Source organism: Oryx dammah, unplaced genomic scaffold, assembly GCF_014754425.2.
Source record: "Oryx dammah isolate SB20612 unplaced genomic scaffold, SCBI_Odam_1.1 HiC_scaffold_5, whole genome shotgun sequence".
Taxonomy (NCBI): domain Eukaryota; kingdom Metazoa; phylum Chordata; class Mammalia; order Artiodactyla; family Bovidae; genus Oryx; species Oryx dammah.
The window spans coordinates 49,305,160-49,322,889 of NW_024070189.1; the positions used below are offsets into that span (position 1 = coordinate 49,305,160).

The window sequence follows — 17,730 nt, forward strand, 5'->3', positions numbered from 1 at the left end:
CTCATTTGTCAATATGGATATCAATCAGGTTTACCTCTTGGCATTGTGATAAGGTTTTAAAGAGATAATTCACGAAAAGTGCTTGGTAAATAGTACCTGGCAAATAGAGCTTAGTAAATATTAGATAATAATTTAAAATAGATTTTGTGATGTATACACACTTTCGTTTTAAAAGGGCATTTTTATAGTTAACTTTCAGTGCATATAGGATAAACAGCTACATGTAACACAGATCTACAGAGAATTCAGACCTGGGGTTAAAGTCAGGCATTGCCTGTTTTATTATTGAGAAAAGGCTGGGGGGAGGGGGAAGAGAGACCTAGTATTCTACTATAGGCTTTGCACTATGGTGGGCAATAACAACAAATTATTATGGCAAAAATTTATTGACCACTTACTATATACTAGGTAATTTATCTGCATTTCTATTTAATCCTCACAAAGTTACTGTTATTTGCTCTGCTTTATTGTTGGGAAAACTGAGGCACAAGAGGTTAGGTCTCACTGCTAATGATGGGAGAACCCAGGTTTGAACTCATGTCTATCTGACTCAAGGATTCACGCTATGAAATACTGCCAAGCTCGAGCAAGGCCATAGTCTAACCTTTTAGTGAAAGTTTTTACTTTTTTATGCTACAGTCAGTCACACACAATCCTTTGTAAGTGGGTGTGGAGCAATTCCCACAGTTTGCTGGTAATTGGGGGGTCTTGTCTCTGCAGTTCTGTAGGGATTGCAGTGGTCACCCATGGCCTATTTAAAAATCAGTTCTTGCTTTAACTACTCTACAATTCAAACCTCATCATAAATAAACCATGGAGGGCTGAGAAGAGGGTGCATGCCTCCCTGTACTTCCCAGCTATACAATAGCATCCCAGAGAAGTTGGCTTTCAGACTTTTGGATTTTATAAACTGGTAAAATATAAATAGGGACATCCTGATTCACTTTGCTGTACACCTGTAACTAACACCACATTGTAAATCAACTATACTTCAATTTTAAAAAATGTAAAAAAATATTCACAGAAAAAATAGGGATACCAACAAAGGACTGTCAGCATTATATTGTTGACAATATAAAGACCTTAAAACTACCAATATTATTATTCCCACTGTTTAGCAGAATAATATTTTAACATCAGGAGTTGGACACAAATGTAGAATAGTCATTTATATTGAGTAGAATTAACTTTATGAAAAACTTCATGCACTGTGCTTATTTTTCTCATTTCATTGCAGATGAGTGAAAATTTCCTTATGGACCAAACCAGCAAGTAGACTCACCTTTGGGAGCCACCATTCTGATCCACCTTGCTGTGTCAGCACCGTGGAGAGCGGCTTACCTCACACCCAACCCTGTAATGCTTGAGTGTTAAAGAAGCGAACTAGATTTTCATCCTCTGTAAGTGATGAGTTGATTTTCTTTTCTACTTTCAAGATTTTCTCCTTGCTTTTGGCTTTAGCATTTTAGCATGATGTCTTTTAAAAATTATGTATTCATTGGTTGCGCTGGGACTTCGTTGCTGCGTGCCTCTGGTTGTAGTGGGCAGGGGCTACTCCTCTTTGCAGTGCATGGGCTTCTCACTGCAGTGGCTTCTCTTGTAGCGCAGCACAGGCTCTAGGCGCATGGCAGGCTTCAGTATTTGCAGCGCAAGTGCTCAATAGTGGTGGTGCGTGGGCTTAGTTGCTGCACGGCATGTAGAGTCTTCCTGGACCAGGCGTTGGATTGAATCTGTGTCCCCTGCATTAGCAGGAGGATTCTTATTCACTGGACCTCCATGGAAGACCTCCAGGAAGTGTGATGTGTCTTTTGTGGATCTCTTTGCCTTTATCCTACTAGAACGTCACTGAATTTCCTATATGGTAAATTAATGATTTCAATAAATTTCAGCTATTATTTCTTTTAACATTTCTTATGCTCCTCTTTTTCTTCTCGCCTTCTAATACTTCCTTTATGTATATGATAGTACTCTTAATGGTATGTCTCACATTTCTCTGAGGGTCTGTTTATTTTCCTTTGTTCATTTTTCTGTTATTTTAAATGCATAATCTCTATTGATTTATCATGAGGTTTACTGATTCTTTTGCCAGTTCAAATGTACTATTGAGCCATTTGATAGAACAATGTCATCTTACTTGCTTTTTTTTTTTTTAACCAACTGAAGCTCATACTTCATTAGATTTACTTAGAATTTACCCAATGTCCTTTTCTGTTGCAGAGCTACCACATTACATTTAGTCATCATGTCTCCTCAGGTTCTTGGCTGTGACATTTCTCAGACTTTTTTTTCTCCCAGTTTTATTGAGATAATTCACATAGCACTGTGTAAGTTTAAAGTATTGGCTTCTTTGGTGACTCAGATGGTAAAGAATCCGGTTGCAATGCGGGAGACCTGGGTTCCATCCCTGGGTTGGGAAGATCCCTTGGAGGAGGGCATGGCAACCCACTCCAGTATTCTTGCCTGGAGAATCCCCATGGACAGAGGAACCTGGTGGGCTACTGTCCATGGGGTCTCAAAGAGTTGGACATGACTGAGTGACTAAGCACAGCACACTGTGTAAGTTTAAAGTATACTGCATAAATGATTTGACTTATATAAATCATGAAATGATTACCACAACAAGTTTAGTGAACAGCCATTATCTTGTGTAGATACAAATTTAAAGGAATAGAAAAAAATGTTTTTCCTTGTGATGAGAACTCTTAGCATTTACTCTTTTCTCTTTCATATGTAGCATAGAGCAGTGTTAATTATATTCATCATGTTGTACATTACATCTCTAGTATTTATTTATCTTAGAACTGCAAGTTTATACCTTTTGACTGTCCTCATCCAGCTCTCCTCCCCATACTCCTTGCCACTGGTAGCCACAAATCTGATCTTTTTTTCTATAAGCTTGTTTGTTTTTGAATTATTAATGCATTGAACCTGCAGTATTATATACTAGTTCCTGGTATATAACATAGTGATTTGATATTTCTATACATTTAAAAATGATCACCATGATAAGTCTAGTTACCAGCTGTCACCATACAAAGTTATGCAGTTGTTGACTATATTCCCTGAACTGTACATTTCATACCTATGGCTCATTTATTTTATAACAGGAAATCTGTACCTCTTAATCTCCTTCACTGTTCTCCTCCCCCAGCCCCCTCCCCTCTGGCAACCCCCTATTGTTCTCTGTATCTATAACTTTGTTTCTATGTTACGTTTGCTTGTTTTTTTCAGATTTCATGTATTAGTGAAATTATATGTATTTGCCGTTCTCTGACTTATTTCACTTAGCATGATACTGTTTAAGGCCATCTCTGTTGTTGCCAAGGGCAGGACTTCACTCTTTTTAATGGCTGAGCAATATTTCATTGTATATATGTATGTCACATCTTGATCCACTCTTTTTGTCTGTTTTTAAAAAATTTTTTTACTGACATATAGTTGTTTTAAAATATTGTGCTTCAGTTGTACAGCAAAGTGACTAATTATACATATCCATATATTCATTTTTTATCAGATTCTTTTCTCATATAGTTATCACAGAGTATTGAGTAGAGTTCCTTGCGCTATACAGTAGGCAGGGCCTTGTTGGTTTTCTATCTTCTATATAGCTGTGTGTGTATGTTAATCTCAAGCTCCTGATTTATCCTCCCCCCCCCTTTATTTACCCTTTGGTTAGCATAAATTTTTTTTGATATATGTAAGTCTGTTTCTGGTTTGCAAATAAGTTCATTTAAAGAAATAGATTCCACATATGAGTGATATTATGTTTGTCTTTCTCTGTCTTACTTAGTGTGATAATCTCTAGGTCCATCCATATTGCTGCAAATGGCATTATTTTGTTCTTTTTTATGGCTGAGTAATATTCCATTGTATTAATGTGCCACATCTTTTTTATCCATTTCTCTGTTGATGGATATTGAGGTTGCTTCCATGTCTCTAGCTATTGTAAATGGTGCTGCAGTAAACACTGGGGTCCATGTATCTTTTTAAAATTCAATGGGGTCCAAATATCTTTTCGAATTGTTTTTTTCTGGATATATGCCCAGGAGTGGGATTGCTGGATCGTATGGTAGTTCTATTTGTAGGTTTGTAAGGAGCCTCCATACTGTTCTCCATGGTGGTCATACTAATTTACATTCCCACCAACAGTGTAGGTGGGTTCCTTTTTCTCCACACCCTCTTCAGCATTTATTATTTATAGACTTTTTGATGATATTTTGATTTGCATTTCTCATATACTATGATGTTGAGCATCTTTTTATATGCTTTTCGGCCACCTGTATGTCTTCTTTGGAGAACTATTTAGATCATCTACTGTCTTTTGATTGCATTTTTTTTTTAAATGTAATGCTGTGTGAAATGTTTGTATATTTTGGAGATTAATCCCTTGTTAGTTGCTTTGTTTGCAGATATTTTTGCCCATTCATTCTATGGGTTGTCTTTTTGTTTCATTTATAGTTTCCCTTGCTGTGCAGAAGCTCTTAAGTTTAATTGGATCCTGTTTTGTTTTTTTTTTTAATTTTCATTACTCTAGGGGATAATATAATCTTCCAAAAAGATATTCCAAAAAGATATTGCTGTGATTTATGTCAAAGATTGTTCTGCCTGTGTTTTTCTCTAGGAGTTTTATAGTGTCCAGCCTCACATTTGGATCTTCGATTCATTTTGAATTTATTTCTGTGTATGGTATAAGAGAATATTCTAATTATATTCTTTTACATGTAGCTGTTCAGGTTCCCCAGCACCACTTATTGAAGAGATTCTTTGCTCCACTGTATATTCTTGCCTCTTTTGTTACAGACTAATTGACCATGGGTGTATGAATTTATTTCTGGGCTTTCTATCCTTGTTGCATTGATCTATATTTCTGTTCCTCTGCCAGTACCATATTGTTTTGATTACTATAGCTTTGTAGTATAGTCTGAAGTCAGGGAGCCTGATTCCTCCAGCTCCGTTTTTCTTCTCAGGATTGCTTAGGCTATTCAGGGTCTTTAGGGTTTCCAAACAAGTTAAAATTTTTTTGGTTCTATTTATGTAAAAAATGTTCTTGGTAATTTGATAGGAATTGCACTGAATTCTTATTCAGGCATTCCTGAATGCCTACAATTCCTAGGCAATTGTAGATTGCCCTGCACAATATAGTCATTTTGATAATATTGATTCTTCAAAGAATATGGTATATATCTTTCCATCTGTTTATGTCATCTTTGACTTTTTCATCATTGTCTTATAGTTTTCAGAGTATGGTCTTTTGTCTCCTTAGGTAGCCTTTTATTCCTAGGTATTTCATTCTTTTTGATGCAATAGTAAATGGGATTGTTTCCTTAATTTCTCTTTCTGATCTTTCATTGTTAGTGTAAAGGAAGGAAAGAGATTTCTGTGTATTAATTTTGTATCCTGCAACTTTACCAAATTCATTGTTAAACTCTAGTAGTTTCCTGGTAGCATATTTAGGATTTTCTATGTGTAGTATCATGTCATCTGCAAACAGTGACAATTTTACTTGTTTGCCAATTTGAATTCCTTTTCATTCCTTTTTCTTCTCTGATTGCCATGGCTAGGACTTCATAACTATGTTGAATAAAAGTGATGACAGTGGACATTCTTGCATTGTTTCTGATCTTAGAGGGAATGCTTATAGCTTTTCACCATTGAGAATGATTTTAGCTGTGAATTTGTCATATATAGCCTTTATTATCTTGAGGTAAATTCCATTTATGCCCACTTTCTGGAGAGTTTTTATCATAAATCAGTGCTGAATTGTGTCAAAAGCTTTCTCTGCATCTATTGAGATAATCATATGGTTTTTATCCTTCAGTGCGGTAATATGGTGTACCACACTGATTGATTTGTGGATATTGAAGAACCCTTGCATCCTTGGGATAAATCCCTCTTAATCATAGTGTGTGATCCTTTTAATGTATTATTGGGTTTGGTTTGCTAGTGTCTTGTTGAGAATTTTTGTGTCTATGTTCATCAGTAATACTGGCCTATAGTTTTCTTTTTTGTGGTATCTTTCTCTGGTTTTGCTATCAGGGTGATGGTGGCCTCTGATGTTGATCCACAGAGGGTGCAGCCTTAGGCATATACGGTCACCTTGGAGGACAGTCATCTTAGCAGGACTTTCTTCCTGATCTCTCTGTTACACTGCCTGACTCTTGGTATCATATCCAGCTGTTGCTGCTGCTGCTAAGTTGCTGTTAGGTTCCACTAATTGTCAGCTGATTGTTCTATTGTTTTTGATAATGCTTTGTATCATCATTTGCTCCACTAAAGTCAATTCTTTTGAAGGAGAGCTTTGGAGTTCAGTGTTGTTTTTTTTTAAAATTAATTTCTTTATGGCTGTGCTGGGTCTTTGTTGCTGTGTGTGGGCTTCCTCTGGTTGCAGCAAGTGGGGTGTGTTCTCTTGTGGTGCATGAGCTTCTCACTGTGGTGGCTTCTCATTGTGGTGCACAGGCTCAGGGGTGCATGGGCCTCAGTAGTTGTGGCACGTGGGCCTAGTTGCCTCGCTGCATGTGGGATCTTCCAGACCAGGGATTGAACCCATTTCCCTTGCAATGGCAGGCAGATTCTCAACCATTAAACCACCAAGCAAGTCCCTGGAGTTCAATGTTTTTATGACTTGCCTTTCTTTTTACCCTGGGCAAAAGTCTCAGAGTCACTGTTCTGAACAATGGCCTGCTTCTCTTAGAGTGACATCTTTGTTTTGTGAACTGGGTGCTGGGTGGGGACTGTTATCTCCGATCTTCTAAACTTGCCTCTCCTAGTGTGGAAGCCCTGCCTTATGAGTGATCTGGGGTGAGGGCATTTAGGGCCCCCATATCCTTGGCCTGCCCAACCTTGAGTACAGCATTTGCCCTATGAGTGGAGTCTGGGAGCACCCTACTTGTGGGCTGCACTCACCTGTGATTTAATGTCTGTAATACATAATTGATGGTGATAAGAAATGCTGGTGACTTGATTTTACTGGGGAGATACTGCTGCTCTTGACTGGGAGTGAGAGGAGAGAGAGCCCTGTTTTCTTCTGCCTCACTGACTTGGGAAAGAGGTAAAGGAACGGGATGTGGCTCAGATGTCACAAAGTCTCTTAACTGAGATTTAGTAAATTATCTAGAGTAAATCTTCACTTGCCATATGCCCTTAGGAAAGTTTCTGGAGACTTTAGATACTGATTTAGCAGTCCTCACTGGTTATGGTCGTTATCTGGGAAACAGGTCTGTGGAGCTTCTAATGCCACCATTTCCTCAGTAGTCCCCTCAGTTCCCATGATTTTTGTGTTCTTGTGTTTGTGTCCTTTTGCCGTCCCCTTCTACTATAGATAGGGCTGACCTGTGTAACCATTAGGATGTGGCAGAAATGATCACAAAAGCCAGTTCACGAAAACAACGCAGCTTCTACTCTGTTCCTCCTTCCTGGGTCATGTGCTGTCGGGGAAGCCAGCACATGACTTGTCTTGTCATGAGGACAAGCAGCCCAATGGTGAGGTCCCCATGGTGAGGAACTGAGGCCTCCTTCCAAAAGCCAGCACAGACTTGCCAGGCATACACATGAACCACCTTGGGAGCCGATTCTCTAGCATGTCAAGCTATCAGATGATTTCAGATGACCAGCTGACTTCTTGACTGTGACCTCATGAGAGACCCTAAGCCAGAGCTACCTATCTAAGCTGTCTTGGGATTCCTGACCCACAGACAGTGACATAACACAAACTTACATGTTTTGAGCTGGGAAATTTTGGGTAATTTATTATGTAGCAATAGGTAATTAATACATGATCTTGGGTAAAATCCTTCTCTTATGTTCTTATTTCTTCATCTGAAAAACATTGTTGGACTAGATCCATGGTTTCCAACTGTCTTCGAGGAGCTGTATGATTTCACAATGATGGGTAACAGGCTACTCTATGGAGTAGAGGGGAAGCCAAGCAGGTCTCTGGACTCCAGGCAAAGCAGCTCTGCTTTTTCTCTTTCTTATAAACTGAGCCTCAGTATAAGATTTGATTTGAATAATTTTTTTTTAATCTTTGTTCTAGTTTTTTTTTTGTTGCTGTTACATTTTGTGATTTCTTCAATCTTACATGCTTATTTCAATTCAGTTTTCCATTTTGAAATGGGTATTCCATAGGATGTGCATTTCTAGTGTCCACAAGCATAGAGCATACGGAATGTTACAACAACCCTTTAATTGTTCAGAGAGGAAACTCTGGAGAGGGGAGGGACTTTTCCAAAGTTACATAGTAGTTTAGTGACCAAGTAAGGAATGGAACACAAATCTCCTGACTCTAGAAGAGATTATCTGTGCTAATGAAGCGGACTTCCCTGGTGGCTCAGTGGTAAAGAACCCACCTGCCAACACAGGACAAGTGGGTTTGATCCCTGGGTGGGGAAGATCCCCTGGAGGAGGAAATGGCAACCCACTCCAGTATTCTTGCCTGGAGAATCCCATGGACAGAGGAGCCTGGGGGGCTACAGTCCATGGGGTCACAGAGTCAGATACAACTGAGCAAATAAACAGCAATGATACGGAGTTATCATAAAGAAAAGTATTAAATAAATCTTCAAAAAGCAAAGACTAGAACTTGACTCTGTTCAGGTACAGGGGGAAGAAAGTAAAAGCAACAGAAGACTCTTGGGACATGCTGTCCTACAGAAAGCTGGCTTGCTCATAGAGATAAATCATACAGGAGTAGAGATTTATGTTGGGAATCAAAGAGACCTTTCACCATAGAGTTTTCTGACACAGTTAGTCATTACTTTGCAGTGTGGCAATCAGGCAGTTTGCCTGAAACTTTTATGAAGTGCCATGCAGAGCCCGAGCTGGGACACAGAGGTGAACTCTCTCTCTATATATATATATGTGGCTTTATGTAGTGCTAAAATTTTTGAATAGTTGCTAACATTAAGAAATAAGTAGATTTCTGGTTTGTTTGAATAATTGGCAAATCTGAGCTGGCAGTGCTGCCTGGGGGCCTTGGCTGGAGCTGAGTGTTGGCTCCCCCTAGAGCTGGGGCCTGAGCACTCCAGTTTCCTTCAGTCTCCCCAAGCCCGCTCCTGTTGTTTTCCCTCTGAGGCCTCCTGCTCACTGCCCTTTATCACTCTGCTTGTGCTGTTATTTTTCTTAGAGTATTTTCTTACACCTCTCCTTACTCACTTACCATATGACCCCTGGAAGGATCTGATTTTGAGAGCCCCCCCACCCCACCCTGCTTCTGTCCCGGACATTCCCCTCCTTTCCTCCCTTGCACACAGTACTTACTGGAGGCGTGGCGCTTGACTTTGACCTGTGGGTCCACCCGATGGGACTTCTCACTGCAGGTGGAGGCATGGCGCTTGACCTGGGCTCCAGAGGGACGCTCAGGCTCCTCGTCCTAGGTGGGAGATGGAAGAAAATAAAGCATGAATGGGCCCCGAGCCCTTGGTGTGGGTGCTTGGAGATGTGCACTTGATGGCTGAGAGCTGCCTGACCTCTGAGATCTTGGCCTTACACTTTTAGTTGTGTGCAGCCCTCAGCAGTCTATAAACCACTTGCACTGGCAGTATGTTACTTGATCCTCATATCTTCCTAAAGGCAACCCTAAACTGGAATTTCTGCTGAGTGGAAAATTAGGACGTCTCAAAAGACTTTGGGTGACCATATTTGATTTACCATAGATTTTTTTGTCAGTGCATCAATTGGATGTATAAATTTTCTGAATTGCTAAAATAAAGTCTTAAGTTAAAAAGAGTCAAAGTTGAGATCAGCCAGTGATAGAAGTGGCATAACTTAATAGACTGGCTATACATTTTCACAGGAAAGATTAGTGAGAACACTCAACATCTTGTCAAAGCTCAGGAGACCATGAGTGGACTATAACAGTCATATAGTAATGATATTGATAATAGCAGTATTATTTACCCTCATTGTAAGACCTTCCAGTGTTTAGGTACTGTGCTAAGCTTTTTCCATAAAGTATTTCATTTAGTTCTTGCAAGACCTAGAGGTAAGAGCTCAGACGGTCATCCAGCACTGTCCAGGGCAGGGGTCCTGGCCTGCAGACACATCTGCTTTCCTTGGCACCTTGATTCCCTCTCTCCTGTCCATGAGCTGTGAGGCCTGACTCACCAAACAATGTCTAGTCAGAATGTGGTCCCCTTGCTCTCTCGTGGCAGGAGGAGGCACAGGGCAGATTGTGGAGCAGGATGGGTCATGTGATGGCTACAGAAGCCTTACTGTAGGTTAGTAAGCTGGCATCTTCTTGGTTTAGTGAGCAAGACAGGGAGATTGTCCCGGGAACTGAAGCCCAGACTGTGGATGCCACCAGGTAAAGGGCTGTGGGGGCAGCCACTCAGTTATCATCCACCTGAGACAACTACTGAATCGGTTCACAGAGCTGTAACGGGTGGAAAGCCCAAGCCTGCTCAGACTGGAGCAGTGCTCTGTAGCTTGCAGAGCCCTCTCTTCTTCCTGGCGAGGGGCTCTTTCCTCCACACTGCCCAGCCTCCTGTTCCAGAGATTCTCCCAAGCCACAGTCTGGGGCAAGAAGGTCCCCTCTCCCCCTCCTTCCAGGTGCTCCTTAAACAAAAATGTTTTCTCTGAGGCAAAGGAATAGTGAGGGAAGGAGAGAGGGAGAGCTAATAAGTGGCCGTTGCCATGTCCCCCAAAGTCCCAAGGGACCATACCTGCATCTTTTCATAAGGAACATCATCATAGACTCGGGGCTCAGGCCACTGATCCTGGCAGGATCTTGCATATCTAGAAGATACAAGGGATGATGATGATGATGTGACAATGATACTTATGCAGCTTACAGTGCTTTCCTGTCCACTTATTTGATTCTGGCAGCAGCTTTTAATGGAGGTCAGAAAGTCAGTGATAGCAGCATGCCAGGCAGCACTGTGCCACTGATATGTTTAGAGCTTATAGGCAGGGACGCATGGGATTCTCACAATCCAGGAAACAGGTTATTCATCGCCTCCATTCTGTATGTGAGAAAACAGAGGATCCAGGCTGGCAAGCAACCAGCCTAAGCTGTTGGTCGTGATAGAGCCGTAACTCGAAGCTGGCACTTATAATGCAAACTCCGCAGATGAGCCTTGTGCCTGCCCAGAGGCTCAAGGGTATGGGGACCCTAAGTTTCTATGGCATGAGAGCAGAGCCCAGGCCATGGTCCAAAAGAGCTTCTCCTTTCTGGCTCATTCCACCCACAGCATCCCCAACCCTGAGCCTCCTCCTTTAACCAGCTTACTCCTCCTGATGGAAGAGGAAGGCACCCACTCTGACTTCCCAAGGAAGCAGTCTTTCTCAGCCCATCCTCCCTTCCCTCCCATTCCGCCTCTGAGAGGGAGCTGAGATAGGAAAGGCTGTAGGCAGGTTTGGGGGGCTGTGGGTTACTGGCCCTTACAAGAAGGAGCTGCGCCCTGCACTGACGATGCTGGTTAGGGTCTCCACATCCACATAGTCATAGTGCAATGCTTCGGGAGTGACTTTGGAGCCCATCTCCACTAGCAGCAGCCCAAGCCAGCGGCCCATGTCCTCTGAGCAGCTTGCCTGAAGGAGAGAAGGTACAAGCTGAGTTCACTGTGGCACATTCAGGGCCTCTGGCTACCCACTCACTTCAGCCAAACCCATATACGTATAGTATCTGTTTGGACTTAGGGATCCAAGAGGAGCAAGACTAGAACACTCATCCAGAAACCCAAGTTTTCTGGATAGGAAATAGAGAAGCCAGCTACCTCTCTGAAACATATAACCTCACTCATCATCCTCAGAGCCTTCTGGACCGATTGGATATGAAAACAAAATTTAGGTGTTCTCTGAACTTTTAAAAAAATATTTGCTTTTTATTAAATGAGGAGGCTATTTATCACATAACTCACATTTTTTTCTTGTATCATAAATGCCAATTATATATACTATTGTATACAGGAAAATCTCTAAGAAGTTGCTGGTCAACTAAACACATGTTTTCATTTAAAGAACATTATCATAAAATATATAATATATATATTAGAAAATGTATGAATTTTTGCCTAACTAAAAAAGTTATGACAGTTTGATTCCACCTGTTTGACTTAGTATGAATAGAATGCTAGATTTCTAATTTTAAAAAATAGATATGTAACAAGCAACAAAGATTTACTGTAAACTATAGTCAATATCTTGTAATAACCTGCAATGGAAAATAATTTCAAAAATAATATGTGTATATATAACTGAATCACACAAAAAAACAACTCTACTTTTTGAAATTTAGGAATGTTTATCTTTTTTCCAGTTTTTCTAAATGTTCTATGGACATCTAATAACATATGAGAGGCAGAATTTTAAATATATTTGTGTAGGATATAAGATTAATATAAGTTAATATAAATAGAAATCTGTTCTGTTTAAATTGGGAGACCTGGGTTCGATCTCTGAGTCGGGAAGATCCCCTGGAGAAGGAAATGGCAACCCACTCCAGTATTCTTGCCTGGAGACTCCCATGTTTAAATTACTAATGACATCATTCAAGATGCTCCTATTCTTATTTTTTTTACACTTGATAAATACTCTCAAAGAAATGTTAAAGAACATCATCACAAAATCAAGTTAGCACACAAAAACTAAACTTGAGTTTAAAAAGCACAGTTTTTGCCAGAAAGCTCTTTGTGAAGAGAAAGGGAAAGCTCTTTCTGAAGAGAAATAAAAGACCCATCTCAAGCTACTGAAAGTAGAAGTGACTTACAGAGTCAATATTTCCTTACATTTAATAACTGAGAGAGGCAGTGGGTACTGGGCAAAGAAAGCAATACCAAGAGGCTGGGTCTTAGTTGTAGGAAAAAGACCAAGAGGCCATTAATCCTCTGTGGAGCTTTGGATGAAGCATGTGACTGCCCCGGCCTCAGTTTCCTTATCTGTAATATGAGGGGGTAGTTGTTTAAGTTTTCCTCCAGTTATATTTTAAATTTCTAAATAGCTGAAGTATTGACATGTAAAGAGATTCAGTGTATTCTGTATGACCCCAGAGAGGAGGCCTGGTGTCGGTGGGTAGTTAGGAAAAATGAGTGGGTGAAATGAAATCACATTGTCATTCAGCCATTTGTCCAACAGATGTTAACTGAGTCCTTACTGTCCCTTATGGAGCCCAATACTGTCCAGCCCAGGACTGCTGGATATCAGGCTGGGTTCTGGAAAAACAAAAATATGCAGAACAGGTGTAGTTGCTGCCTACACAGAGTTTTAAGATTTCAACTCAATATGGAGAGAATCTTTGTAAAACTTTAGTTGCTTGGTGGGAGGAGCAGTGGTTTATCTGAGATGAACAGTCACTGGTGGGAAGTAAGTTTTAGAGAGGTTTCCAAAATTAGATCTGAGTTAGACTAGATGCCTTTCAGGCTTGGGACTATATTTATAAGGCAGAATAAACAAACCTTGGGTCTAGGGTTGCCAGATTTAACAAATAAAAATGCACAATTCTCTTAAGTTTGAATTTCAGATAAACAATAGTTTATTAGTATAGGTATGTCCCAAATATGGGATATACTTGTACTAAAAAGAATTAGTTATTGTTTATCTGAAATTCACATTTAAGTGGGTGTTCTATAGTTTAACCGGCTACTTGGCAACAGTCGGCCTACTTTCCCTCTTCCTTAGTCCCTGTAACGTCAATAAAGTCCCCTGGACAAAAGCCAACCTCCAGGCCAGAGGTCCTCTTAGCTCCCACCCCTAAGCTATTTTCTCTTCTCACCTCCAAGATAGCGACCTCCTGGCGGTTGTGTAGGATCCTGAAGGCAAATGGGTGTCTGGGCCCAAAGCCTGGGGCCACCTCACAGCCGCGGAGGGCAATGGCGTTCACGTGGGTCCGCAGGTCTGTGCGGTCCTTATGGAAATACAAGGTGTTATGCTTCAGGCGGCACCAGCGCTCCTTCCATCCGTGGTTCACGAGCACGTTCAGATAACCTGGGAGGGAGAGACCAGCGATGCGACCTCCTGACGGTGCTGGGGGACACAAGTCAGGGCGCAGGGACCGCGGGGCCTGGGCAACTCCTGTACTCTAGCTGGAGAGAAAGGCCTTCCGGGTCCCGAGTCAGCTCATTCCTGGTCTGTGACCTCAGCTTTCAGTTTGTTATCTGTGAACAGGGGATTGATAATCATATTTGTACATACCTGCACAGCCTTCAGACCATACCAACCTTGATGAAAAGCACAGAACCACTATATATGATGAACGAAAGACACAACTCTTCAGCCTTTCCTCCTAAAATAGCAAAAACTAATTGCGGAGGACAGAAAACAATGGTTGATGCTGCCACCTGGTGGCAGCGTGTGGGAACAAAAACCGTGTAGCCAGGATGAAGAGCTAAAAACAAGTGAGGGGCAGGCTGATTATAGAATTCCCTTTAATGTTTTAGGTCTTAATTTGTTTTTTACCATAACAGTGTCCTCAACCACTTACAAAATATTTCTTTATATCCATGTGCTTTTATAATGTTCTTTCCAGGTTAGCAGAATATTACTGTTTACCTAAAACACATGATTTTTTTTTTTATTGGATTCCAGTACATGGAACAATGCGTTTAGATGAACAATGTTTCTTTTCTTTCAGACTACTTTTAATTTGCATTTTATGCATTTACAATAAAGTCCTTATATATTTTTATTCAAGAAATATCCTTGTAAGACTGGACCATAACTTAAACACTTGGTATATTATATTATATATTGGGAAGTTAAGATACTCTCCTCTTGTCATAGTAGAGGAAACTGAGACCCAGAGATGGGCAGTGATTGGCACTAATGTCATAGCGAGCATAGAAATAGGACAGTTGGCTGACTTTTCCTTCTGTTAGGTGTCAGGGCCTCATGGAGGAGTGGTGGATGGGCATGGATTATTGATGGAGTGGGGGTTAGGCATCTAGTAGGATTCTATCCTCTGCCTTAGGAATGAGGTAGATTAGGCCTGGAGGGTCTTCTGGCTTGGCCCCAGGATCCCTCATCAACAGGGTCTGAATTCTCTGCATGCATGGTACCCACCACAGCACGGAACCTCCTCAGTAGAGGACGCCTGCAGGTCATCAGCCAGTGCCTTCTTCTTAGAGAAGCTGATGATACGGGTGATCTTGCGGCCTGCAGCCCTGCTCATTGAACCCTTCAGCTCTGACAGGCTGCTCTTCTTCCCTTTGCCTGTTGCCGTGGAGATGGGTTAGGTCAGGGGAGGGAGCCCCAAGTTCCAGATCACCTGCCCCTAGCCTTCCTCCCAGCCTTTGAACCGGCACACAAGGCCTGGCCCAGTATGGATAGGCCAGGTCACATCAGCCAGGTCTCCAGAATAGTCGGGACCTGATCTGCACTGCATGTGCTCATGGCAAGGCCCCTCCCAGCTCTAGCATTTTCCCACCTGAGCCCCCAGAGGCTCCTACCGTGTTCACGGCCCAGAGTGGAACAGCTGTCACCCATGCCCAGGCTGTCAGAATCCGAGGTCTGCTTCTCTTGGGACAGCCTCTGGTGAGGAACACAGACAGCCCCCTGTCAGAGGCACACTCAGAGTCTCCCTTTCTTGGTTCAGTCTCCTCTTGACCCCTATACATGAAGGTTAGCTAACGAAATATTTGTTAGCAACTGTCATACTGGTATGAGGAGGACAGCTATGACTTAGGGTGGTTTGTCTTCCATTTATTTGGAAGTGAGGAATTCAGTCTATTTGGGGAGTGAGAAATTCAATATAATAGGCTGAGATTAGAGTCCTGGGAGTTTGGAGCATATCTGGTAGGTGATGGGGAGGTAAGAAGGTATTTAAGTGGGACAATAGTGAAGTTGGTCTTGTAGCCCCCCAGCTGCATCATGGGAGATGGACAAGAAGGGGGCAAGACTGGAAGCACAAGGGACAGTAAGAATGTCACCCTGGGCAACATGAAACGTGACAGGAGGGTGAACCAAGCACCAGTGAGGATGGGGGAAAAGATGAGTTGGCATTTTCAAAACAGTCATAACAGGACTCGGTGATCAGTAAATGTGAATGGTGATGAGAGAGGAATCCATTACAATTCTAGCTTGGATGAGAGAATGGCAAAGATACCACACACACCACCTACCCACCCACCCGATGGTAACAACTTCATGGTCAGCCAGCAGTATTTTTACTTATTATGCCAACTCTGGACCAGTCATTCATTCATTCCTATTAAGGAGTGGTGTAGAATAGTCAAGATGGACCTTGGAAGAAATGATGTCTCTCCTCAGCTGTGGGGATGGGGGAAAGTCCTTTCATCTCTCCAAGGCTTCTCACTTGAATTACCCTCCTGTCAGTGGGCTGCTGTGAGGCACCAGGGAACTGGCACAAGTGAATTGTGAGGCTAATTGTTAGAAATTGTCATTTCTATCCCACTTTAAGAAGCTAAACTGTGCCAGCCAGACTCAGGACAAGACTACAGTGATACCCATCCACTTAAAAAGGTGAACTTACAGAGCTCTGAGGCCCCTAAACCTTTTCTGGGGATACCCTAGACCAGGCTTGGGGATGCTTTGCTAAAGCATAGTAATAGAAGGCAGGGGAAATGAGTCTGTTTACTCTCCCAAGTTTCCAAAAGTTGGAAAAATGGCAACTGTCAGAAATGGGACAGAACTGTCAGGTATAAAGAATCACCTTTGTAAATTGTGGAACAGAAGTTGTGCTTCCTATTTGTTCTGTGATGATATACAGATGTTTTTCATCAAGTTAGACAGCAAATATAAAGGAACACTGTGTGCACTTTGGAATGGACTTAATGACGGTGACAGCTCAGTCACAGGAGTCTATGGAGAGAGAGAGCCACCAGTAACACATCCTCACTCCCACTCTTCTCCAGAAACACCATCTAAACATTTTAGCTACCCTTCTGCTGTACACTCAGCCACTGGTCGGCTGGCTGGGTGTGATCAGCTAGCTCTGTTCTTATTATGTGTGACTTTGGGCAAATTTCTTTTTGCCATGGCTTCCTTCTCTGAAAATGCAGTTCATCAAAGAATTGTAGAAATTAAATTAGGTACACACACACATAAAGCATTTAGAACAGTGCCGGCCACAGTCATATTTTCTATAATGCTAGCCTTTATTATGTCGTGTGAGACCCTTATGTGGGGGTCTTAACTTCCCTTAGGATTTGGGGCTGAGTCCCATGATCACCCACAGCACCTGGTGAAACATGGGCTTTAGCATGTATTTGCCGGTGGCCTGATAGAATGAAACGACTGCTTCACTTATGTCCCGCTGGACACTCCTTGTCTGACTGACTGATTCCAATTTGGTGTTCATGGCTTGGTTCAAACGTGACCTCTTCCTGTCCTGGCAGGGTAGTCACTCCCTTCTCTGGCTTGTGCTGTACCTTGGACATGGGCATTCATGAATTCGGTAGGTGTTTATTAAGTGCCTGGTCAATGTCTGGCTTCACCAGCAGCCTGCACATCCCTTGGGACAGAGCCTGTGCTGACCTCCCACAGGCTGTCCCAGAGGGGCCCTGTGAAGACATAGGTACCTTGTCCAGGTCCACCTTGCACAGGAGGACTGGGGATCTGGGCACGTCTGCCCCCTCGGTGCCCCCGACGGCTTTGCTGACCTCTCGGATGACCTGTGGAGAGGACGCACACTGTGAGCAGGTGAGAGATGCTGTGGGGACAGAAGCAAGAACGAGGTCCAGCAGAGCAGTTGGGATCACTGGGTGGGAGACAGGGTGGCATGGCCTCCTGCCCCATGTGTAGGGCACATCAGGATCTGAACAGGCTTTCTCCTGTGTCTGT

At 42.2% G+C, this 17,730-nt stretch overlaps 1 protein-coding gene and 1 long non-coding RNA gene across 2 annotated transcripts in view; one reads left to right on the forward strand and one right to left on the reverse strand.

Moving 5' to 3' along the window:
- LOC120863434 overlaps positions 1-17,730 on the forward strand; it is a 70,591-nt gene that overhangs the window by 11,541 nt on the left and 41,320 nt on the right. The window contains exon 2 of the long non-coding RNA XR_005720996.1: positions 1,238-1,400. This is a non-coding gene — a long non-coding RNA (uncharacterized LOC120863434). The remainder of the gene's footprint in view (positions 1-1,237; positions 1,401-17,730) is intronic.
- The window catches only part of AFAP1L1 (actin filament associated protein 1 like 1), a 70,919-nt gene that overhangs the window by 8,644 nt on the left and 44,545 nt on the right, over positions 1-17,730 (reverse strand). The window contains exons 9-15 of the mRNA XM_040239633.1: positions 17,469-17,561; positions 15,378-15,459; positions 14,992-15,141; positions 13,706-13,917; positions 11,381-11,526; positions 10,659-10,731; positions 9,256-9,367 (exon numbers count right to left, since the gene is read on the reverse strand). Of these exons, the coding sequence (XP_040095567.1) occupies positions 9,256-9,367; positions 10,659-10,731; positions 11,381-11,526; positions 13,706-13,917; positions 14,992-15,141; positions 15,378-15,459; positions 17,469-17,561 (868 nt within the window). The remainder of the gene's footprint in view (positions 1-9,255; positions 9,368-10,658; positions 10,732-11,380; positions 11,527-13,705; positions 13,918-14,991; positions 15,142-15,377; positions 15,460-17,468; positions 17,562-17,730) is intronic.